The sequence below is a fragment of the Pan troglodytes genome, chromosome 1, assembly GCF_028858775.2.
Source record: "Pan troglodytes isolate AG18354 chromosome 1, NHGRI_mPanTro3-v2.0_pri, whole genome shotgun sequence".
In the NCBI taxonomy this organism is placed as follows: domain Eukaryota; kingdom Metazoa; phylum Chordata; class Mammalia; order Primates; family Hominidae; genus Pan; species Pan troglodytes.
In genome coordinates this window covers 7645758-7672583 of record NC_072398.2, presented here as the reverse complement: position 1 = coordinate 7672583, position 26826 = coordinate 7645758, and the positions used below count along the sequence as shown (strand labels likewise).

At 36.5% G+C, this 26826-nt stretch overlaps 1 protein-coding gene across 2 annotated transcripts; it reads right to left on the bottom strand.

The window, feature by feature from the left end:
- Nucleotides 1-1974: 1974 nt before the first annotated feature.
- Nucleotides 1975-23909, bottom strand: FH (fumarate hydratase). Of its 2 annotated transcripts, none has more exons than XM_063792461.1 (10): nt 23215-23909; nt 21282-21416; nt 17694-17804; nt 16058-16234; nt 12780-12962; nt 10187-10352; nt 8209-8412; nt 6604-6731; nt 4610-4763; nt 1975-2165 (listed from the first exon to the last, which is right to left on the bottom strand). In XM_063792461.1, the coding sequence occupies exons 2-10, from the start codon at nt 21318-21320 to the stop codon at nt 2023-2025; spliced, it is 1305 nt and encodes a 434-aa protein (XP_063648531.1). In that variant the 5' UTR covers nt 21321-21416; nt 23215-23909; the 3' UTR covers nt 1975-2022.
- Between the last annotated feature and the right edge of the window lie 2917 nt (nt 23910-26826).

Below are 26826 nucleotides of genomic sequence, written 5' to 3'. Positions count from 1 at the left end.
CAAGCCTTATTTAGATTGCATCATAAAGCGGTTTCACTTCACTAACATCACACAAAGATGACTGCCAACTCAAAGGATTCCAAGATGCCCTATAATATGCTGGGATACATCAGACAGCTGTGCAAAGACTGTCTGAGGCTAGGAACTTGATCTGCCGTAATCTTTATTACATAAGTCACTGTGTCTCTCGTGACCCTCAAATGACAGCCTATTTAGACTGAGAATGCCTGCTAAGGCAAAACATTCAGCATCATAGTGGATAAATTGTTTCACAACTACAGATCAGTTGCCAGTTTGGTTGTTGGGGTCCAGGCATAGCTATGCAGTCTAATTGATTTTATTTTCCAATAAAAATCTTTTTCTAAAAAAAACCAAACAGAATGTGCCAACGGAAAGCATGCTTTGTTTTAAAGCAAGCTACACAAGCATCATCGCATCGCCCTCTGAAAAACACTGGCAGAAACAGTATTGCATGAGCTAAAAAGTAGATCCTATAGGTTCTCTATAGTTCAGTTTTTAAAGTTTGAACAGCCTTTTAATAGTGACCATTCACGCTTAAGAAATTAGAAAAATATAAATTTCATCTTTCATCACAATGTTTCTAGAACTTTTTAAATTACACTTTTAAATTCTATATAAAGCAACTACTTCAAACTATGACAGAGGAGTTGGTGTTAATGTGACTGATTTCCCAAGAATATTAGGGGGTAAATATCCCATTTTTTAAAATGTACCTGATAGAGTAATACTTACAGATGAGATGTTTTAGTTAATGAGAGTTCCTCTTATGATCCTGTTATTTATTACACGAGGTAGAAGAAAAAATAAACCAAATGCCTGTTCCGACTCCCTGCATAGTAGAGGTTGGCTCTATTTTAAATACATTCCTTAGCTTTGGATTTGGGTCACCCTATTCTGCATCTCCCTATAACTGCTAATTCAAAATCCCCTAAGGTTGTTTCAAATGAATTTCTGCTAAAGAATCTCAGCACTTGAGATGATGAACAAGACTCACTTTCAGGACATCTTTCCTTTCCTTCCCATCTTCCTGCCTGCTCCCTTTATCTTTCTAACCCTTGTCCTGTCATTCTTAACCCAGTCTTTTTGTTGTTTTTTTTCTTTTGAGACAGGGTCTCACTCTGTCACCTAGGCTGGAGTGTAGGGGTGCAATCTTGGCTCACTGCAGCCTCAACTTCCTGGGCTCAAGGAATCCTACCACCTTAGCTTCCTGAGTAGCTGGGATTACAGGCACACACTACCAAGCCTGCCTAATTTTTGTTTTATTTTTTTGTAGAGATAGGGATCTCATTATGCTGCCCAGGCTGGTCTCAAACTCCTAGGCTCAAATGATCTTTCTGCCTCAGTTTCCCAAAGCGCAGTCTCCTAAAGTCGGTGTCCCTGACCCACCATGCCTGGCCTTGATCTGGTCCCTCTGTGGTAACAGAAACAAGGTTGGAGGGATAGGTGTGTGTTTAACACACAGGATATGTATGTCCCAATTTTCTTAACCTATTCCATCACACACACACACGTGCGTGCACACACACACACACACATATACACATCCCCACTCAAAAGGGCTTGGTCACTGTGTCTCCAAATCAAAGGAAAATAAAAGATGGCTAAGGACATAGTTTGGGAATGAGATAATAAGATATAATCGGGCAATTTTTTAAACCACCAATAACCTCCAAAATTAAAACCCTTTAGAAATTGGTAACTTATGAAGTCACAAAGACAACATGCACAAATATCATAGATTCAACTATAATACAAGTCAATTAACATAGGAGAAAATTTAAGTCTGTTTTCCTTTTTATTTTATAAATGTATTTTATTTTATACTTGTTTAATCCACCTTAGACCTAGCACATCCTAGGGTTTTATATACTGATCAAATTGCTCTGCTAGAGATGCTTCAGTTCAATAGCAGTTTCCTTTCAAACTTATCTGTTTTTAAGAAATGGGAGTCTGTTTTTTTAAATTTTATACATGTTTATTTTCATTATAAATTTATGTAAATCACTTTGGACCCAGCATGTCCTTAGGTTTTACCCATTCGTCAAACTGCTCTGCTGTGAGATAGCCAAGTTTGATAGCAGTTTCCTTTAAGGTTGATCCGTTTTTGTGTGCTGTCTTAGCGATCTTTGCTGCCTTGTCATACCCTGAAGAAAAAATAAAAAGACGACATATGGGTTAGTAGTGATATTTGGTTTCCTAAAGCAAAAGGTGACATAATTGTTTACTTGATATTGATGCTATATGGGCCTCTTAAATGACATTTTTTGTTTTTAAATTAGTTAACAGTGATTATCTCAATAATCATTTTTTACATAGAACATTTACTTTCCTTAAGAAATAAACACTTAAACGTACCTCACTTTCTCCAACAGATTTGTTCCTAAGTTGAAATTTTCCACTAACTTAGATATTTTGAAGGGGAAAAAAGTAGAAATTATAGCACCATGACATAAAAATATACATCTGGGTATATTTTTCAAACAACATGTTTAACTAGAAACAATTATCTTTCTAAAGAAACATTAACAAGCTAAATGCTCCAGTCCAGCAGAAAATAAAGCACTGCACGTCTGGCAACTGTGGTGAGTGGCTCTGAGAGGGGAGAAGTCCTCGCAGTAAGGCAGAGGCAGGCAGGGCCTGGGGAGAGGTGCCTCCAGAGCTGCTTCCAATGGCTCTTCTCTATGTGGCTCTCCACTGCAATGGCTTCTATACCCTGGCCTCCTCCCAGATATTACAGGGACACAAATAGGGAGTCTGGGCAGAAATACAGACTGCACAAAAGATCACAGGCATACTGTTTACTTCAGAGTTATTTGCTTTTCAAATTAATAAAAGTGGGGGCAGGGCAGTTCTGCAAGCTGTCTTAACATATATATATATATATATATATATAAAGTCAAGAAGAAAAAGCAGGAATGAAAATGAAACCAATGCGGGAGAAAAAAAACAAGATCAGAGAAATATGACCAAAAGGAAGAAGCTTGCTGAGGCGGTATACATCATCAACAAGATGGCATGTGTCAATATGCAATTATTAATCAGCTATAAAAGAAAGCATGGGCATAGTTACTTTTATTACTTAACTGAATTTGTGAATGCTAAATATGTTGAAAAGGGCATTTATTGATCTGAAAGGGCATTTATTGATGCCATTTACTGAAAAGGGCATCTTTCTTAAAGCAGAAATGCTTTGAAAAAGAATTTGCATGTTAAACTCTTGAGATCAATATATATCCAGTACTTTTATTTTAATAATGGCTTTAAAGTCTAAGCATTTCAGCTGTCAAGTCCAACAAGACACTATCGGCAACCAGCCTGGTACATAATGAGAATATAGGGAACCCATGATTCAGAGGGTTGTAAGGCTCACACCAAGTCGACTAGTGAGGTGGTGTTGACCCATCTCATTCTCATATGGCCTCTAACAATTCTTTTTATGTCACAATAAGTTGATTCCAATAAAGATTTACCAATCATTCAACTTTAGGAGACACCTCTAATTTAAAAGTTTTGGTAACACATTCTGAAGTAAAGATCTGATGAAAACTGCTCACACGAGCCTCTGGGTTCCCCTTTGTATTTTTCCAGATGTAGTTGATGTACCATAATTTTAAATGGATCAAACATTATTACCAATCTCAATGCCATACCAAAAAACTGATATCATACTGGGCTCAGAGCTACCTAAAAGAGTCAAATGAGCTCTAATTTAAAAAAACTGAAATTATAGCTTGATGTGAAACAAGGAATATAAAATTTGTCTTGAAAGTTCAAGATTATAGAAGAAGCAGTAGCCATATTATGCCAAATAAGTGAATCATAACTTGTTCTATAATAGAAAGGCAGAAAATATATTAACCTCTGCTTAGCAGAAAGGAAGAATGGGTAAAAGGCTTTTAACACATCATAATATAATGCAACATAATGCCTCAAAATCTACAAAAGTGTAAACAGTTTATTTAATGGGGATCTCTATGGTCAGTCTACTACCCAAATCTGTATGTTTGATTCTACATAATGAAATATTTACAGTTCCAAAAAAGACTTATAATACAATAGCATGGTTTTAGACAAAATATTTGCATTTTCCTTCCCCTTTCACTATAAGCAATGAATACATAAACTTTTTCTTTTAATTGTAACTTTCCATTTCTGAATTGAATAAAACAACAAAATTAAAGCATTGTAGAGATCTAGGGAAGGTAGAAAAATGAGTTCATTCAATGTTGCTAATCAGCAGTGCCACCTAGTGACATTACCCACTGAAGGTCTTACAAATAACCTTCCCCAACGGTCTGCATAGAATATTTGGCGTCTGAATTCCATTAAAATTAAAATAAGTTTGAACTACTACTTCTCGATACATTTCAAATAAAATGAGGCATAATAGATCTAGTTTTGAAAGAACTATGACACCATACAAGTTATATAGTACCTTTCCACACAATTTCAAATATTTTGAGATTTTACTAAAACCATATTCAAAAGAAATTTGCTGTTCTCAAACACTGATCCACTTGTCTCTTAAAAATGTTTTAGCTTTTTAATTTTGCATTCAAAATGATATTATTATTCCTTAAACACTTACCTATATGAGGATTGAGAGCTGTCACCAACATTAGAGACTCATTCATCAGCTTGTTGATCCTTTCTGTATTGGCCTGGATTCCCACCACGCAGTTTTCTGTAAAGGAAACTGAAGCATCCCCCAGCAGCCTGGCTGAGTGTAACACATTTTTAATCTTTGAGTGAGTGAGAGTGAGAGAGAGAGAGAGAGAGAGAGACATTACTAAGGCAACATGTTTTTTGTCCAATAACATATTATTTTCTGGTTGACAGTAAATATACAATTCAATAAACATATAGATCTTCTACAAATTTTAAGGCACTATAACCAAGGAAACAAATGTGAAAGAAAGCATGAACATTTGAAGGCACAGAAATCTAAAAAAGGTGAAAAAGACATAAATATAAATGACTAAAACACAAAATAGCCCATAGCAAGTATTTAAAACAGAGGTCTGAAGTGTTAGAGACCATAGAGAAAGAGAAATTAACTCCACTTGTCGGAACTGGTGAAATCCTATTTTATGGAGAGGACTTGGCCAGAGAAGGAAAAAGAATCTTCCACGCAGAAGGAAGAGGAGCAAAGATGCAGAGGTTCGAAAGTTCAGCATGAGTGTGAGGCAATTAGTAAAGTCAGGGCAAAATCTAATGATCACCAAATTTCTAGGTTTTCTATGCTTTAACAAATACTCCAGTCACTGTAAAATAACTTTTCATATAATATTAAAAACAGTATAAAATCAATTAGTTTGTTTTGGCTTTTTTTGGCAACATTTCCAATATTTATTAAGATATATCCACATCCTAATATCCTCTGGTCTAAAACTCCAGTCTGAAAACTAGACTTCCAACAATGGACTCTAAGACATATAATCTAAGTTTTAATTTGCTACTAATGACCTTGTAATAAGGCAAATATTGATTATCTTTATTTTACATTAAAAATAAAATTTTAAAAAGATTAACAAGGCATTTATTGTTATGCACCTATAAATGCTGGGTATCTCGTGTTAACTGTTTGGAATCGGACCTGAGAGCAAAATTTTAACAGTCTGAGTTCTGCTCTGGCCTGTGTTTTTATTTACCACTAGAATACACATTCCATGAGAGCAAGAAATCTGTCTTTTCATTGCTCTATCTCTATTATGCATCCAGTACAGTGCCTGATAGAAAATGGTACTCAATAAATATTTAGTGAATATATTAAATATACTCTATATTTGTCATTTGCATATTCTTATAAAATTAAAATTAGAATTTACAAGAGATTCCAAGAGAAAGTAAGCCCCTACTCTACTTTAGCTATAACACTTTGTCCAAATGAAGGACTCTAAATTATGGCAACAGCTCCACTATCTGCAGCTGAGGAAACTGATGAGAAATGACGTGATCCATCTAACCTCTGTAAAGACGAAAGAAAAAGAACAGTTTGGGTGGACACAATGTTTTCAAGTATGTGGAAAGGTAAAGCCAGACAATGAAAGAAAGTCTGACAGGGGGCAGAAGGAGAACTGGTGAAAAAATGTTCAAGAAAGCAGGGATGAAGAATGTTTCAAGGAGGGACAGTCAACATCAACTATTAGTAAGGGAAGAACTAACTGCGCAATGCCAGCTGGACTGAGGTAGTCACCAATGAATGGGAGAATAATTCAAGCGTGGAGGGGGCCATGCTGGGCTGTGGTGACTACAGCATAAATGAAAGTGAGTATGTGTTATCCTTTCAAGAAGACTGAATTTGAAGAAGAAAGCAGCAGCATGAGAAGGAGACAGGCTTGTAGGGAGGCGTTTTATTTTTCTTAAACGGGCTATTAAAAAAACATCAAATTGCTTAGGTTAAAAGTCAACTAATTTCTATTATCTAGGATTATTCTGGTAACTTAATAAATGCTTGACTTCCAACTGCTACTTATGTCACCCAACTACCCAATGTGGAATCACTAGAAGTCTTTATGAAATACAAAACCAAGATAATAAGCCTTTGGTCAAAAAACATTAAAAATCAGATTTAAAGCTTACCATCATTGGCTTGAAAACATTCAACTCAAAATGTCCATTGCTGCCTCCGACAGTGACAGCAACATGGTTCCCCATGACTTGGGCTGCAACCATGGTCATTGCTTCACACTGAGTAGGGTTCACCTTGCCTTCAAGAAAACCACCAATGACAGAGTAAAGACTAGAATTTATGCAAATAATCAGGAGAATAAAGAAATCTAATTTCACTAAATAGAGTAAGATATACAATAAAGCAAGGCCCAACCATCAGTGTAATTTAATGAAACAAACCAACCAAGGAAGGCGGGATGGCTAGCCACAAAATGAATCATTCAAAGGCTAACAAGTAGCCACAACTACACATTAAATATAGTTCTCCGCCTTCATGATTTTCATTCATTCTATACATATTTATGCAGCCAGGCACTCAATATACAACACTGAATAAGAAAGATGCAGGCCCTGCCCTCACAGAACTTGGAGGCTAGGGAGAAAGAGCTGGCAATTATAAGGGGTAAATACAGAGAAGTGCATGCTGCTATCAGAACACTTATAAAAGCGACCCTTCACTAACGCATGGGAGGCTTCCTAGGGGAAGGTGATGCTAAGCTACAATTTTCCTATTTATCACGTGAGTCTCTGGAACCCCACTACCCTGCTCACACTCCTCGGACAAGCTCCAAGTTTGAATCAAACAACCCAGATTCCTCTGAGCAGTACAAGTTAACACACTGGAAAGATTATTGGGTGGATTATTGCCTTTATCTGTGACTCCCCATTTCTCTTTCTTTTGGCAATCACCCTGGATTTGCAATCAACTAAACCCTTATGTCATTTTTCAACATGAAGTACTTTAAAATAAAATTTCATCTCTTCTTATTCTACAGACCCATAACTTTCATAAAAATCTAGAGCCAGGCCTTTCTTTTTAACTATTAAAAGTTACATTGTCAGTTTTAGCCCAAGCTACAATGGTCTTTATGGATCTCAGTTCTGTCATCCACAGTATTGCTATCCCAACTTTGTTAACTGCTAATATGATTAGCATGTATTCTCTTCCTTCACCCTCAGTCACCAGTAAAGTGTTGAAGGGCAGAGCCCTTCAGCTTGTTACCAATATATTCTTCTAGACTGAAGTCACTTCATTAGTCACTTCTGAAATGTCACTGTTCACCCAGCTACATTCATCTGCCAGCACTGCCCACGCTTCTCCACTGGAATCAATGACTATCATGCGAATCTATCAAATGACTTGCTGAAATCCAGACATACACGGTTGTGTCACTTGCTATATCTAACAGCCATATAACGCAATGCAAAAAATGAAATAAGTGAAGTTTGGTATGACTTCTTTTTATTCAACCCATGCTGATCACTTTAACAGCCTGTTCTACATTTTCTAATGTGGGATTCAAAATACTTGCTGCTAAGTCAGATTCTTTTTTCCTATCTTGTCAGGTGACGCGCCCAGCAGTCCTGACCAGAGGACCACAGACATGCTGGAACAGTGCGCCTTGCGCATCCAGCTTTGGGATAACTTTAAACAAAGAGAGACATGGTCCATAGCTAAGAATGCCTAGGACCTAGTCAAGTTTTAGCTCCAACATTTACTAGCTATGTGATTACCTGGCATGATACTGCTTCCCGGTTCATTTTCAGGCAAGATCAGTTCTCCCAGACCTGACCGAGGACCAGAACCCAAAAATCGAATATCATTTGCTATCTTCATCAGACTGCAGGCAGTAGTGTTCATGGATCCACTGAGCTCAACCAGAGCGTCATGAGCAGCCAGAGCTTCAAATTTATTTGGAGCAGTGACAAAAGGCAAGCCTAAAGAAAAGAAAAATATCCTAGATGGGTGAACAAGTTAAACTAAACATTTTTCTACCATTAGCAAGTGAAACAGAAAGTTCCAATATACGAAAAAATAAAAATTTTACTTCAGAAAAAAATGTTTACTTAAGACTCAAATTTTGTCTACATTTTTAAAAGAAGTCCTAAAGGAGTAGAAAGAATCTGGTATTACATTTTTTAAGTTTTTTCAGACAGGGTCTCACTCTGCTGCCCAGGCTAGAGGGCAGTGTGGCTCAATCACAGCTCACTGTAGCCTCAACCTCCATGGCTCAGGCAATCCTCCCACCTCAGCCTCCAGAGTAGCTAAGACTACAGGTGCACACCACCATGCCCAGCTAACTCTTTAATTTTTAGTAGAGATGGGGTTTCGCCATGTTGCCCAGGCTGGTCTCAAACTCCTAGGCTCTAGCGATCCACCCACCTTGGTCTCCTGAAGTGCTGGAATTACAGGAGTGTAATTCCACTGTGCTTAGCCAGGCACTACATTTTAAAAAGATGAAATAACAAGTACGATAAATGTACTGAAAGAAAAAACACAATCCTACTGCAAACACACGTATATGATGCCTGACTATGCTTGAGTAAAAAGTATATGGGAATTCATTCTAGTTTATACCACACTCCTTTCCTAATACCTTTTTTCTTTTTTTTTTTTTTTGAGACAGAGTCTTGCTCTGCTAGCCAGGCTGGAGGGCAGTGGTACGATCTTGGCTCATTGCAACCTCCTCCTCCAGGGTTCAAGCAATTCTCCTGCCTCAGCCTCCCGAGTAGCTGGGGTTACAGGCGCCCGCCACCATGCCCGGCTAATTTTTTTAAATTTTTACTAGAGACAGGGTTTCGCCATGTTGACCAGGCTGGTCTCGAACTCCTGCCCTCAAGTGATCTGCCCACCTTGGCCTCCCAAAGTGCTAGGATTACAGGTGTGAGCCACCATGTCCGGCCCCTAATACAATTTTTTAAAGTTTCTTTGTCCACTTTACTGTGCTTCATCCTCTCCCCTAGCCAGGAGCCCACAAGATCCCCTATAAAAACAGGGTGCTAAAATGAGTTAGATGTTCTCAGTTAACCCCCATGTTAAAAATTTTATAAATCTACATTTGCCAAACCCTAAAATCTACATTTTGCCAAACTCTACTTTTACCATTTTAAAACATGGTTTAAAGACAAATCGGCTGGTAAGCTATCATGTGCAGTGTATACTTATCTCTACCCTAACTGTCTGGTAACATCTGCATCTTAATGAGAGTTTTCTGAAGATGACAACTTGGCCCTAATAATAGTTATCATTATCTAAAGTATAGTACTCTCTCTACTAAAGGAAAGACATGGTTCAAAAAGGTCAATAATTCAAAGAATTATCACAGCATGACATAATAGGAAAAAAAAGAAATTAAGTCTGTCTACAACATATTTACTATTCAAATAACTTACTCAACACTCAGTTTTTTCTGCCTATTTTGAAAACTGCTATTCAAAACTTTAAAGGGAAATTAATTGAAAACTAACTAGTAAACAAAGCTAACACTGGTAGATTTTAATGGCATGCTGTATAAACTCCTATATGGAACATTTTTTAAAAGGCAAATAATTAACATTATAACTTCAGAAACATACTTAAAACACATGTTTGATGGAAAAATATCATTTCTAACTTTAAATTCACAAGAATTCAAGACAGGAACACTCAGAAAATGTACAGACCAGGTATAATGAGAAATGAAAATGAGAAATAATTCACGTGATCACTAACCTGTAAGTGCAGCCACTTTTGCAGCAACCTTTTCTGCAAAGCCAATTCTAGTATTTAAACCTGTACCAACAGCAGTGCCTCCAGCTGCGAGCTCATAGATTCTTGGCATGGCAGCTTTTATTCTTGTCATTGCATATTTTACTTGTTGAACATAACCACTAAATTCCTGAAAAGAAAAGAAAATTAAGGTAAGAATAAGTAATTCCTAATAGCTTACAAGTTACTCTAACTGCATTAAATAGAAATTTTTAAAAATACCTTTCAGAATACTAAATTACAAGCTAATCAAGTTTTATTTATACTACTTCAAATCTTATGATGAGCAAAGTATAGGGAAGGATGAGGGTTTATAGAACCATACGGTATGACAATGCCACTGATAACATGCAGCCTATTTATTATAATCTAGTCTTTTAATAGGAAGCAAAGAAAAACAGCACAGGAAATACACTTTAAAAAGAACAACTTTACTAAATTATTGGTTTACTTGCAGTCTACTAAAGAAACTGAAGTGATTTCTTATTTTTTGGGATGTCTCAGACAACTTTGGTGTAAGAAAAAATAGTAACTCATCTCCCCCAAAAAAATGCGAACATAGAAATATTCTCCATACAATTTCAGTGTATAAACCTACCAGGAAATATGAAGACATTCTACAGAGACTTGGGAAGCTAATGACTCACTGAATAGCACAGGAAGGTAACAGTTTGCATTGAAGGACCTTCCAAAAAGAATAGGAGGTAACAGTAGAGTCAGATCATAGCATCAATGTGCCGTTTTCAACACTGGTTCCAAATTTTGACATGCCTTAATTAAAGCAACCACAGAATTTATGTTTTGAACACAGAAAGGGCTCTATTAATAGTCATGCAGAAACAAAAGGCATAAACTGGGAGTTAACTGGACAAACCAAGATACATGGTTACACTAAATCTATCCTTTTTTCCTGCCTGAAAACACTAAAAAACCATAAGTGACAGGATGCCATACTGTTCTAAAGAAAACATTTCAAAAGATATAACTCATTATAGGTAGACCTGATGCATCTGACATAACATCACTCATATACAGTCATGCACCACATAATGATGTTTCAGCCAACGAAAGATCACATAAACAGTGGGACCCTAAGATTATAAAACCGTATTTTTACTGTACCTTTTCTACATTTAGATATGTTTAGATACACAAATACTTACCATTGTGTTACGATTGCCTATTGTATCCAATGCAGTAACATGCTGCACAGATTTGTAGCCTAGGAAGAAAAGGCTATGCCATATAGCCTAGGTGTATAGAAGGCTATACCATCTAGGTTTGTGTGAGTATACTCTGTGATGTTCACATAACTATGAAATTGCCTAAGGATGCAGTTTTCAGAACATATCCCCATTGCTAAGCAACACATGACTGTATGTATACACGCACACACAAACACACTAGATAGATTCACTTATAAAATACACTTTGACAGGGAACAATGCACGAACTCAAAAGACAATCCCAATAAAAGCAAGTATAAATGCTTCCGATAAAGTCAAACAGAAAAATATAATTTTCTGTCTTAACAGAAGAATGATGATTTTACACAGGAGGCTGAGTCATGGCCCAAACGGTATTTAGTATTGTAGTTTTCAACACCAAAAAAAGGTTAAAATTAGAAACTTGAGGAATATTCAAAAGTTTCAAAACACACATACTGTTCCTCCTTAGAATTATGCATGGTCCTAAGTACTAATGATGCAAAGAGAAACGAGACACAGCCTTAAGAAGCAACTCAATCCAGCGAGTTCAATTTAGTCCCATCATTTGTTTTTCAATTACTCATTTCAAGTTTTCCTCATTCCTTCCATAAGGAAATTAAGCTACCCCAATTGGAGTGTGAGTTTACTAAGACAAAAGTCATTCCCTGTATTTCCTTACATTTCCTTCACAATGTATACTATTAGATATTCCTTCAGGCATTGAAAAAGAAACATGAAAATACTTTCTAATATCTTGGAGAAGAGAGTAGTATCTCCTTCACATGCGGCCAGATCCATCTTAAAAAGATCTACCTTATTTAATCACTTTGAGATTAAATTTTAAATAACCTACTAATTTAGGTAAGAAAGACAAAAGAAAAACCACGATGATACTGATGGAGATGACAGCGATGACGGTGGTGATGATGGTAGCTAACATGAATGGGTACTTACTGTGTGCCAGGCATGCTTCTAAGCACTCTACATAAATCAACTTATTAGAGCTTCACAACTATCCTATGAAAGGGAAATTATTTTCCTCATTTTGTAGCTCAGAAAACTGAGGCACAGAAAGGCTAAATGATTTTCCTATGGTCCCATAGCTTGTACACGGCAAAGCTAAGATTTGAACCCGAGCAGTCTGACTGAATCTGACTTATAGCCAGTATACTCTGCTTTTCTTCTAAGTGGATGTCAATGAAAATTACTGATTGGTTGAACAGAACAACCTCTGTCACTGAAGTTTCCGGTTACAAATTTGGCCTTTTAAGCTAGTCAGATTTCAAGGATGACACATTGGCCATTTGTACCAAGCTCTAAATTGAATCAAATTAGTCAAACTCCTATACCTGCCCAAGAGTAAGTGGAACAGCATCCTGAGTATGAGTACGTCCAATCTTGATGATCTGTGCAAACTCTTTGGATTTTGCATCAAGAGCATCATGTAACTTCTGTAGTCCTGGTAACAGTACTTCATGAACTTCTATTGCAGCAGCAATGTGCATTGCTGTGGGAAAAGTATCATTTGAGCTCTGTTGGAAATTTTTCAAAAGAAATATAAAATGTTAAATCGGAGGCAACAAAAACAAACTTCTGAATTAAACTTCTCAATTAAAAAACTCTCCAACTAACTACTCAAAACCCAGCTCAGTTACATGTATGTGTGGCATGTCATAGGTGAGTTATTATAGAATCAAATAAGCAGCATCCTGGTTTCTAACACATACTCAGAATTGTATTATACACATTAAGTACACTGAATGTATTATGTATTATATAGAATACGTATTATATCTGCCTGCTAATAAATGACAGCAAAATACAGAGAAGTATAGTTAACATCTACACTTGAAGACAGCAGTAGTATCTTCAATGTAGTTGAATATCTTATAATTATATCAAATTACATCAATTATTGAATTATATATTCTTATAAAATCTTATAATTGAATATCTTACAATTATACAGTGCATACAGTCTTTCATAAACAGCTCTTTATTAAGTTTAGAAAAATTCTGTGAGGTAGATTACCACTTTAAAAATAGGAAAGCCAAGCCCTCAAAGAGACTGTATAAATGCCAAAATATTTAGCAACTGGCAAACCTGAGACCTAACCAGGTAGTATACACTCAGTGCTCTTTCCTCAACTGTTGACCCTGTACTTTTAAAACATAATATCAAGCTGGGTGCAGTGGCTCATGCCTATAACCTCAGCACTTTCAGAGGCTGAGGCAGGAGGATCAATTGAGGCCAGGAGTTTAAGACCAGCCTGGGCAACACAGAGCAATACCCTGTCTCTAAAAAAATTTTTAAAGTTAGCCAGGCATGGCGGTGCATGCCTATGGTCCCAGTTGCTCAGGAAGCTAAGGCATGAGGATCCCTGGAGCTCAGCATTTCCAGGCTGCAGTGAGCTATGCTCACTCTACTGCACTCCAGCCTGGGTGACAGAGTGAAGCACAATCTCTAAACACACACACACACACACACGCACGCACACACACAGATATATATAAAAGTATACTGTCATTTAAAAAGATACATTATTTATATATTTTGACGTTTACTATGCAAAATATAAAGTACTTACAAAAGAAGTAGGATGAATGGTATAATAAACACTTATGTACCTGTCACCTGAATTCAAATAGTTTACATAATTATCAACATGTAGCCAATCACGTTTCATCTATAACTCTACCTTTCTGAGGCAGACTTCAGACTTCAGTATATATAGAACATAAATTCATAAAGGCAAGTATTAGATTGGGAAAATCCCTTATACAATGAACGTGTATTAAAAAAACTTCTTCCTTACTACTTAAAAATATATTAAATTATACTTAGCACCCAGATCTCAGTTTCTAAATATCATTTTCCAATAAGAATTCTCCAACAGTTCCTTGAAAAATGGCTGTTTCTAGGGCTGGGGCAGAAACAATACAAGACAATGAGCTTGGAGCATCTTAAAGTACCAGGAAGTCGGAACACACTTCAGAAAAGTAAAAGGATGGTGGTATGCCTAAAAGGACACAAGAGCCAAATGAATTGGGTTCCCAGAGCTGAAAGAATTTAAGCAACAATATAAACAAAAGTATGGGATCATAACCTGAAGAATAAAATAAATAACCATCAATCCATACTGATATACCCAAATAACTGAATAAATAAATAAATGGGACAGAGAGAACAAATCTTCCTTGCAGAAAAATTCAACTAACAAGTGTAGAATGAATAAAGAAAACTGAAAATCACTATTAAAACACCATGGAAGTAATTGCTGTAGACAAGATTCCCTGATGAATGCTAAAAATAGTAGGAAAAAGTTTAAGGAAAAGGAAGATGTTTACCTAGCCTCAAGGTAGCGCGCTATTAATTACTACAGTGATTTTAATGTAAGCCCAAAAACTTTTTGATACTCCTCCCTCTAGAAACTGAAATACAGTGCCTGGAATGCAGGCAGGGTTTAGTGACCTATTTCTAATGAACAGGGTATAGAAGAGGAAAAATTATAATTTTACCATGGAGAAACCTGGCAAGTACCAGCTTAACCAAGTGATTAAGGTTAACATCACCAGTAAAAGTCATGTTGCTATCATGAACCCCTGATATGATGCAATGAGAAGGGCCCTTTATTTCTGTGATAGTTTTCTCAAAAATTCAAAAGTCTCAATCTAATGAGAAAACGTCAGACACACCAGAATTGAGGGACATTCTACAAAATACCTGACCACTGCTTTCAAAGTGTCAAGGTCACTGCTATGTGAAATCCTAACCCCTAGGGTAATAGTATTAGGAGATGCGGCCTTTGCAAGGTGATTAGTTCATAGGGCAAAGCTCTCATGAACGGAATTAGTGTCCTTACGAAGAGACCCCAGAGAGCTCCCTTGTCCCTTCTACCATGTGAGGACACAGAAAAGATGGCCATCTACAAACCAAAAAGTGGGCCCCCACCAAGCCAATGAATTGGCCAGTGGCCTGACCTCGGACTTCTAGTTGCCAGAACTGTGACAAATTAACTTCTATTGTTTATAAGCCAGTCAGTCTATTGTATTTTATTACTGCAGCCCCAAAGGACTGAGACAATCGCAAAAGACCAAGAAACTGTCACAGATTAGAAGAAACCAAGGGGACATGTGACTAAATGTAATGTATAGCATTGATTGGATCCTGAAAAAGAACATGAGTGGAAAAACTGAGGAAAGCCTCAGTTTTTTGTTTTTTTTTTTAAAGTCTGTTGTTTAGCTAAGAGTACTGTATCTATGTTAATTTCTTAGTTTTGATAAATGTACCATGGTTACATAAGATGTTAACAATAAGGGAAGCTGAGTGAAGGGATATAGAAACTATTTGAACTATCTTTGCAATTCTCTTATAAATCTAAAATTATTTCAAAATAGAGTTTTAAACAATAAAAAAAACATACACTAAATTCAGGTGTCCTAAAAATAATTTTTATAAGGATTGAAACATAAAACCAAGATTCCTTAAAGAAATAAGAACCATAAGAAGCCTTATCCATTAAATAATGAACACTTCTTGTCAAAAAGTGAATGCTTGTTTTACAAGAACAATCTCAGGTATGCTTTTCAATTTATAACCAAAAAACAGCAAAGCTCACATACTGACCTGGCTTTTATTAACATGATCGTTGGGATGCACAGGTATCTTGCTGCCAAGTTCACCTCCTAACATTTCAATTGCTCTATTGCTAATGACTTCATTTACATTCATATTTGTCTGAGTTCCCGATCCAGTCTGCCATACCACGAGAGGAAAATGATCATTTAATTTACCTTCAGCTACCTGCAGAAAAAATGTTAAAAATGTATTTTAAAAAAGGAAATAATAATGCTGATTATGCCACAGAGTTTGAATACAGTTGACCCACATATCTAAGCTTCTGAAGCATCACTTGCTCCAACCACAGATACTTTAAAAAGTGAAATATTATCTATAGTGAATGGTATGACAATTCACTGGTTTCAAATGAAAAGGGAATCAAAGGTATCTTTCTTATCTCTCTCCAACGGCCTCCTCTAACAGAGGGCCACCTGTTAAGGCTGGCAAATACGTTTAGTCTCTAGATATATTTGTTGCTGGTGCTCAGCAGGAATATCCAACAGATGTTATTGCCAGAGTCAGCATGATAATGAGCTAGTAACTTGAAAATGTGAGTTCACTAATAGCTACTTCATTGCACAGATGTCCAATGAGCAGTAATCACCAAATGTAGAAATAAACACTGCCCAGATTTGCCCCTATTTTTGTTGTATTTTTATACATCCAGCTTATGTGTTAAGATTTTGGATGGTGTGCTTTGTAAAATATGGGTGGTTAACAATCTTCTGGAATGATTTTAGCTTAAAAAATCAGAATGCACTTGAGAAATCTATTACCTTGAACAACTGGTCCACTTTAAAATAAAACTTTTTTCTAGTTATATAAAAATATGTGATTAGTGTAGAAAATTTTGAGAACTGAGAAAAGTAAAACAGTCACTATAGTTCTATTGCTCAGTAATTATGACTATTAGCATGTTGGCATCCCCAGTCTCTATCTCATGCAATGAGTGGTGTGTGTGTGTGTGTGTGTGTGTGTGTATGAGAAACACACATTTTCTGTTCATTTTTTCCTAAACAAAATTAGGATTGTAAAATACATATATTTTTGCAAACTTTCCTCCCTATTTCTCATAGGCTAGGCTTTGTGCATGCCAATCTTCAAAAAAGTAATTTTCTATAATTTACCATATAAATATAATTTATATAAGTAGCTGTTATAGTTACGCATTGTCTAATTTGTTTTCATTATTATAAATAGTGCTGTAATTAACAACACTATATATACAGTTCTGTTACCTCTGATTGCTTCTTTAAGACAATGTTATTAGCATATTAGTAAAATTACATTCTCAATATGCATTATCAAATAATCAACTGGTTTTAAAAATATTTATATATAAAATAAAAAATCAAGTAAAGTTCAAATGATATCTTTTCAAAAAATTTTCTTAAAACTATATAAATTAAGGAAAGTCAAAAGGCTTAAAAACAAAAGGTATAAAATCATCCAGAAATTTTGTCACAATGTAACGTTTTAAGCACCATATTAATATCATCACTAAAAATAATGCTACCACCCTCCCCTGAAATTCATTAATTCAAGAATTCACAGTTCCCCTTTCCTTCTGCCAGAGCATATCGTCATCCAGAGCATGGCATGGGTCTGATGTTATTCAGTAAACACACTTATCACCTCCTACCTCATCTGCTGCCTTCATTATTGCATTAGCAATCTTTGGATCAAGACCATAATCCTGGTTTACTTCAGCGGCCGCTCGCTTCAAGATGCCAAAAGCTTTAATAACTGGGGTCTAAAATTAATCAGAAAAATATTTCAAATTTGCAATTTTACTTAAGCATGGAAGTTTATTATTTTGGCAGATGCAAAAGCTATACATAAAACAATAACAATAAAACAGTAACACTATAGCTCTAAAATGTTTAGGTTATAGAGAAAGATTATAGACAGGAATTCATGAACCAAGAATCAACATTATCATAGATCTATCTGTTTAAGGAACCAAATAAAAACAAATACATTGACTCTTCATATATATATGTGTGTACGTCTCCCACATACATATACATATACACACATATTCACACGAATACAATCCTATGCACAAATACACACAATAAATTATATGTGTTTATTTCATATACTATAAACAAAAACCAATTTAGTACTCAATCTTTTCACCAGCAAGAACCATTATTTTCTCTCACTGGATCCCACGTTACATTATAATTGTTTCCTTCCCCTCTTAAAAAAATAAATAAATAAGGGATATATTTAACTGCCAATCAGTATGAGACTACCAGTGACTGACTGGGTTATCATTTCACCCCAAGGCCAAAAAGCAATCTATTCTACTTAGCTAGTAAAGCCTTAATACTCAGTAACTCCCTGGACATTTCTCTCAGAAGAATTATTTTTTTAAACCCAAGATTCTCCAGACCTAAAGGTGACAGCTTCCGATATATATAAAACCCCATTAGTGCAGATATTTTCATTGTCTATCCCAAATCACCTCACCAAGCTTGAAAAGGATAAACTGAAATGAAAACCTAGTTTTTATAAGACAAGTGAACTGTGAGTTCTTGTCAAAATTAATAATACAGATTGTTGTATAGATCCCACACCAGGTTTGAATGGGGAAAGAGTAGAAGGGAGAAAGGGAAGAAAGGAAGAGAATGATGAATGTATAAGAGAGAACCTGCTATCTCTGGAATCAAAGTAGAAAAAACCAAGAAAAGTAAGAAATAAGACACATTAAAAACATAAACCTGGAGCAGAGTAAGTATAAGCTGAGGGTCAAATAGAAAAGGAAAACCAGAAAATTTGAAATTTCAATTTTAAGTAACTAAAATTAAAACATTAGAAACGTTTGACTCAAACGAAATGAGGACAGATGGCACACAGGATTAGAAACTTAAAAACTTTAAACACGAAAACAAATGGGAATTTAAATCTCCACAGTAACAAACACTGAGGTAGTGGGCTGAACCACTACCAAGGGCAAAGGTGAATGCCAATCAATGCTGGCCATCTGAATGGAGTGAATGACCTCCAGTGTTTATGGACCATAAAAATAAAAAAGGGTCATTCACAGCAGAAAGAGGTTCAACGAACACCATAAAATGGCAAAATGTATCACTAGAGAGAAAATACAGGTCACTTTATTCTTAATTTATTCACATTAGATGTTCATAATCTTTTTAGCTTTGTTTTCCTCTGGACCTCAAGTAAAAAGGGTTGAGTTTAATCATACTACTCAGTTTAGAGTACATACAGACTGTTTTACACGTAATAAAGTTCAGAAAGTATGACAAAATCGAGACCCCAGGTGTCTGCCTTTCACAGGTGTGCAATCCCAATGGCTGTGCTGTCTCTGGAGCAGCAGCAGCAGGAACCATGCCCCACCAGAACCACAAAACATGCTGGTGACACAGATCAATGAAAATGGCAGCCATGCTCACTCCCACCAACACTGGCTGGGGCTGACCTCCTCCTTAGTCTCTGGAGTTGAATAATATGAGATTATTTTAGGATCGGTCACTACCCTTTTTCACCTAACCACGTAGTCAAACTATGTTTACCTCACCACCAAGAAGGCTGTAGATGGCAATGACAAAGATATTCTCATCAAAGATTCAGCTGCCTGTTGTAAAGTTCTATATACCTGTCAAGAGGCAGTCTTGAAGGCTTAGGAATGACTTAAAATTACTGAAAATAAAAGCACATTTATAAGATAAGTGTTAAACAATATCTCACAGGATGAAGCCTGGCTACTTCTAGGCTTACTAGCCCATCCTGCATTGACTATTTTTCATACTCCGGTTGGGCTCCCGTAGAATATGTTATGCATTTCTCAATTCTTTTCACACTTTAACATCTCTGAAATCAAGATGTATCTTGTAGTCAATGGTAAGTCACAACCTTAATTGGTAGCATTTCTCTTTCTTAGTGGTGCCTATTGGTGCATCTTCTAATTAATGGCATCTTAAATTTAATTGAATGTGGTAGAAAGTTTTCTCATCATTTAATCATTCATATGGAATTGAATAAATACTTACATATTATCTATTATACGTCAGACATGGTTAAGAGTAATACTTTGATGTGTTTGTGTACTATACACTTTTTAGGAAACTGAAACCAAAATACAAAGTGTAATTTTAAAAAATCTCAGTTTTAAATTAGTGGGGGAAAAAAGAATGAGTATTGAAATAAAAATATTTACAAACTGTAGAATCCTAGTAAAAATCTGTAAATACCCAGCAAGAGTGAAAAGACAGTCATTTAGTTCTGCCAAATAAAAATCCAAAATAACTATTCACAATAGCAAAGACATGAAATCAACCCAAATGTCCATCAATAAAGGATAAAGAAAAAGTTGTATATATCCACCATGGAATATTATGCAACCATAAAAAAGAATGAGATCATGTCCTTTGCAGAGATATGGATGGAGCTAGAAGCTGTGACCCTCAGCATACTAACAGAGGAACAGAAAACCAAACCCGCATGTTCTCACTTGTAAGTGGGAGCTGAACAATGAGGACATATGGACACAAGGAGGGGAACAAAGCACACAGGGGCCTGTGGGCGGAGGGGGAGCAGCAGAAAAAATAGCTAATGCCGGGTTTTAATATCTAGGTGATGGGTTGAGAGGTGCAGCAAACCACCATGGCACACATTTACCTATGCAACAAAACTGCATATCCTGCATGTGTATCCCGGAACTTAAAATTAAATTAATTTTTTTTTTTTTTTGAGACGGAGTCTCACTCTGTCGCCAGGCTGGAGTGCAGTGGTGCGATCTCAGCTCACTGCAACCTCCGCCTCCCAGGTTCAAGCAATTCTCCTGTCTCAGCCTCCAGAGTAATTAGGACTACAGGCGTGTGCCACCGTGCCCGGCTAATTTTTGTATTTTTAGTAGAGGCAGAGTTTCACCATGTTGGCCAGGATGGTCTCGATCTCTTGACCTCGTGATCTGCCCACCTCGGCCTCCCAAAGTGCTGGGATTACAGGCATAAGCCACCGTGCCCGGCCTTAAATTTTTAAAAAATCCAAAATATTCAAAGCGATGGCTCAAAATAATAGCATGCTAAAACTTCAAAAAGTTCTTTAACATTTTAGTGAAAGAGAACCTCTTATTACTCACGAAGCCATCTTTTCTAATAACTTTACATTTTAACTCTGAAAAATATTTATAAAGTAAAGTGACTCATGAATACAGCCTACTTCATCCAAAATAGCCAACATTTCCACAAATGCCACTTACTGGCATGCGTTCTGTCACACCTCCAATCTTAAAGTTCATCGTAGATCTCACGGTCTGGGCGCCATAATACTTATCATTTGGCACCTTTAGTTCACCAAAGGTATCATATTCTATCCGGAAGGAATTTTGGCTTGCCTAAAGACAAGAATACAACACTATTACAAGTTGAAAAGAAACCCAGGATCAAAAGTAATCGCATCTTATCAGCTGTTAAAGAGAAAGAAACCTGAATAAGTATCACAAAGACAAAAAAATACTATTTGGATTCTCATTCTCTTCCTCACTTTCAGGTCTTTCCTTGAGAGCTCTTTGTCACACAAACTTATTAATTCAGGCTTTAAAGACAGACTGTAGAACTAATATACTATGCTGGTGATAAACATAAAGACTTTGAAATACAAATGGTAATCTTTTCCATTTCAAGAGTATGCTTATTACTGGTCAAGATTTGGCCAATTCAATGTACTTAGTTTAATGCTTATTTTACTGGCAACTTTTGAAAACTGTCTAAGAATGATTATTTGAAATTTATAAACATTATTTATATATAAACATTGTTCATATATATTACATATGTATATTCATTTATATAAGAAATGTATAAACATTATTTATATATATAAACACTATATATATGCCATCATGCTACCAAGTCAGTATCACAGTTGGTCTGCCTGTTAAATATTCTCATTCTCAACGCACTTTTAAATGCATTTTTAATAATCAGTGATCACACTAATTATTCATGTGTGATTTATTTGCTTATTTAACTGCTTTGCTTATTTAATCTCCACTAAAGACAAGAATAAAACACTGTCTGTAAAACCCTATCCCCATAGGGACTGTCTTATTTACAGGGCCTGATAAGTGGAAGGCACTCAATAAACAGTATCTTTCTATTGAATGAATTTGTATGTGTTCTTTTAAATAAAAGGTACCTTAGGGCATCAAGGGTTATGTGAAATTCTCAACATTAGCAACAGGAAGAACTTTTAACAAAACCAATAGAGATTTTGGACCTGAGAATGGTTAGAGGGCAAAAAATATCAGAACTAGAAAAAACAATAACTACCTCCATCTGATTTTAGCTAACATTACAATTCTAAGAGCAAAGTAGTGCTGCTATTTTTCGACATTTGCATCAACAGGATAGATTCAGAAGTTCTCCAGTCTGCTTCCCTTTACAAAACACTAAATAAACAATAAATAAATTTAAAAATATGTAAAGGTTTTAAAATGCCCTAAAATTATTCGAGCAGAGAGTTCGAGGAATACAAAACATCTCTGATTCTGTAGTATAGTGGTATATCGTAGGTATAGTGACCCAATCAAATTATCTTGAAGTTTATAGTCCAGAAAAAGTACTGGCCCTTTGAAATACCCTAGATTGGGCATTTATTTAATGAGCACTCGCTACATGGTATTTTCACGTGTGCAGTTTTGCTGAGTAGCTGTAAGTATTTCAACTTTGCATACGGAAACCGAGGCACAAAGACAACTTGCCCAAAGTCTCAAAGGAGAAGCAGAGTAAGATTTGAAATCACATCTCTTAGACTGCAAACCTCATGCTACACCAGAGTGCAGAACTGTAACTCTTCAACTATCATTTCTCAAACGTTTCCTAACAATATACATATGTATTTAAAGGTTTTTAAAAGCCTGCATTCCTAAAGGTGACACTCTAAAGAGCAAAATGACTTACATAAGCATGTCATAACCTGAACTTGGATCTTTAAGTTCTTAGCTGTCTTTCTGAATAAAAAGTACTGATTCAGCTCCTAGCCAATCTGCTCAAACATGCTTCAGAACACTATGCCCGCGGTATTCGGAATTGAAGAGTTTTACAAAAGTTACGGGGGAAACCATAGTCAGCCTAACAAACTGAGCATGCAATTTCAAAGGAAGAAAATCTTCGAAGAACCTTCTACCCCACCTGGAGGGCCTGAAAGCAGTGCAGTGCCCCTTGGCGAAACAAACCACAGTTCAGAAACCACTAGATGCACAGGCGGCCAGCGTCCGGCCAGCAAGGCCCAGCTGTGGGGCAGGACGGTGCGGGAGCTGCCCCTCTCCCAGCACCCTCCGCCCACGCCGGCACTGTCCTTGAGGGCAGCGCCCCAGGGCTGGGGGCCTGCGCGCCAGCAGCAGCGAAGTTACCCCAAAACGCCCCGGCCTCGGCCCGCCACGGACGGCTCCGAGGAGGCGCCGGGAGCGAGCCCAGTAGGATCCTCTCTGACAGCCGCCGTCCCTCCCCAAGCGCTCTCCCGGGCTGCGGCTCCATCCCTGCGCTGGAAGAGGCGTCCCGAGGCCGGGAGGCCCGCCACGCCGGCACGGGCGCTGAGCCCAGAGTCTGGCGCGGCCCGGACGCCCGGGGAATCTCTCCCGCCAAGTCGCGGGCGCCCAGGCCGGCAGGCAGGAGGGCTGAAGGTCACTGCGGGGAGGCCGGGGGATTGCGGCCTGCGCTCACCATTCGAGCCGCGTTCGGAGGCCAAAACGAGGGCACGGCCGCGCCACCCAAGCCGGGAGCCGAAGCTAAGGCTGCGGCTGGAGCCCGCACGAGGCGACGCGAGCGCGCGAGGAGCCGAAGTGCTCGGTACATGGTGCTGAGGCAGCTTGGGTAGAATTTCTGGGCGGCTGTGGCCACGCCTCCACGCCGGTTGTCAGAAACCGTTCCGCCCACCGGCCTCCGCTCTTATCCAATCAACAGCCTCACACCGACAGGTGGGGCGGGACCAATCGTGAATGACCAGTAAAGAATGAGGGGGCGGGTTAACTTTCTAGTAGTAGTGTGGGGTGTAAGGCCTTCGGATTCATGGGAAACTAGAAAGAAGGGAATTATGGGAAAGGAGGCTCAGGTTATTCTTGGAGCCGGTCCGATTTTTACGTGTGGCTGTTAGAAGGCGGGAGTATTAGTTGGTGAATCAGGTCGTGTTTGGTTGGTGAAATATCCTAGAAAGAAATATTTATTGTTTTATTTATCATGTAATCACTCATTACACGTTCTTACTACTGAAATCTTTCTTCATTTCTTCCAGATTGTATCTTCTGTGTAGAAATTTTGGGAAGTGCAGCAAAGTGTAGATAATGAAATAGTAATTATTCATAATCCCACAACTGAAAAATAAGCTACTTATTTCTTTTAACTTATCATTTTGAGATCGCTACAGTTTCCTTTCTCTTCTTAGCCTATACCCTCAGAACTCTTTTTTTTTTTTTTTAATGTGTTGTGGAAGACGTACACAATTATAGGGAACCTCGGAATTTTTATTATTTGTATATAGTTCTCCCAGTTTTTTGCATAGCTAATTTATACATTTTCAAATTAAAGGCATATTGTTTTAATATAATAGTTGATTACAGAAAAGCAGGAATTGATATAAAATTGCATCTGAACCACAGTTTTCTCTTTTCTCTTTTCTATTGCTTGGAACCAGATGACAGTAAAGAGAGAGCGATCGGATGTTCTTAAAATCAAAAGTCCAGAACCTGCAAAGCCAAATTTATGAGTCAAACTTATAAACTTGCCAAACCTTTTGGTAACATTATGTTATTTTGTGACTTATAAATTTGACACATATTTAAAATATAAAAATTCAAATGAGATTGTAATAGTTGAACTACAATCAAAACACACTAGAAAACTGAATGCAAATTCTTTAAAACATTGCTAATAATGGAATGACGTTTTGTTTTTGTTCTCCTCCTTCCCAGCAGGTATCATTATTGTGTATATCATTATTTTGATGCATCCTTTCAGTTCTGTGTATTTTTTGCTTCATACACTAATATACAAACAATGGTTTTAATATTGTACTTTAAAGTTTTACTGTTGCATAATTGAACTCTATGATTTTAAGATATAGCCATGATCTTTTAAAATTAATCATATTGGATCACATGAATATGAAATATTTTATTTATCCAGTTTCTTAATAAAGAACATTTTTCTTTGCTATTACACAAAATTCTTTAATGAACATATGTTTATCGTTTCTTCATAGATCATCTCTTTCTTCATTGTGTGGTGCCCCTCTTTATTGTTGTTGTTGCTTGTCCTTTTAAACTTTTTTTAATATTGATATTTCTCTACCAATTTCATATTGGCTATTATTTGCCTGCTGTATATTTCTCATTTTATTTTATTTTTTGTTTCATTTTTGTTTCGAGCATGTCTCTTATTTCTACCATACAGTTTAACTTTTCAAAACCCAAATTAATAGGCTTTTTATAAATAGGTTATTTTAATCCCTTTTAAAAATCACTTATGACACATATTATGTTCTATAATTTTTCAAAGCACTTTATATGTATTAATTTTTGGAACACTCAAAAACAACCCTATGAAATAGGTCCTATTATTATTCCTGTACATAGAAGAGAAAAATTGATGCCCAGGAACATCCAAGTATTTATTTGTGTGTTTTACTTCGATTTATTAGTGAAACTGATTTTCTATCTGCAGCAGTAATATAAAGTTCCATTTTTAATTATTCATTTTATTTGAAGTAAAATATTCAGTATAATATGAAGATGCTATATAAATGACTAAAATTTGGGAAATGTTAACTTAGCTAATTTATTTTTATTAATTCGTAATAAAACGTACATAAAGCCTTTAATAAAGGCTAGACATCTTCATTTTAGAATGACTTATGTTATCTATTTGAAATAATGTTTTTACTTTGCTTAGAGTTTCGGTTTTTTTTTTTTTAACTTTGGACTTGTCTGATAATAATATTGACCTGCTTTCTTCTTGTTGATACTTGCCTGGTTTGTTTCTGTTTGTTTTACTTTGCTTTCTGTTTAAGGTAGGGGATGTGATTGGTGTCCTGCTGAGGGACAAGGGAAAAGTGCAATGGTTTTCTCTTGCCTGTGTTCTAAATCTCAACACCTGGCTGACAAAATTGATCGCGAGGTTCAAATCGTATCAATCAAAATGTTCTCCTTATTCAAAATAAAGACTTTTGCAAATTCTAATTTAGGATACCTCCCAGCCTGGGAGATTACCAGAGGGTTTCCTAGAGGAAGCTTAACAGAAAGTTTGCAAGATACAGCCATAAAAGTCTCCCATAAAGTAGAGCAAATATTCAAAGAGAAGGAAAATAAAAGAAGTAAATAAAATTAGAGAAACAGTTCAGTATGTCCAACATGTGAATAATGTAGGGGAAACATTAGGAAAAAATGGAATAAACCTTAAAAAAATAAATTCAGAAAAATATATTGTGGAACTAGTAGATATGAACTAGCCAGAATGAGTTATGTCAACAAGAAATGTTAGAATACCAAGGGCAAAGAGAAGAGACTGGAATCTTTCAGAGAGAAAAATAAATAAGCAAAGGATTAGAAATCCTTAGACTTCACAACAACAATATCGGAAGCCAGGCAGCAGTTGAATGATGTCTTCAAATTGTTGACGGAAAATTATTTCCAACTTTATATTCTATACCCAGAGAAATCAAGTATGTGAAGAGAATTAAAATGTTTTCACATGATCAAGATGTCAAAAAATTTACTTCTTATCTACACTTTTCAAGAAAACGCCTCAAGT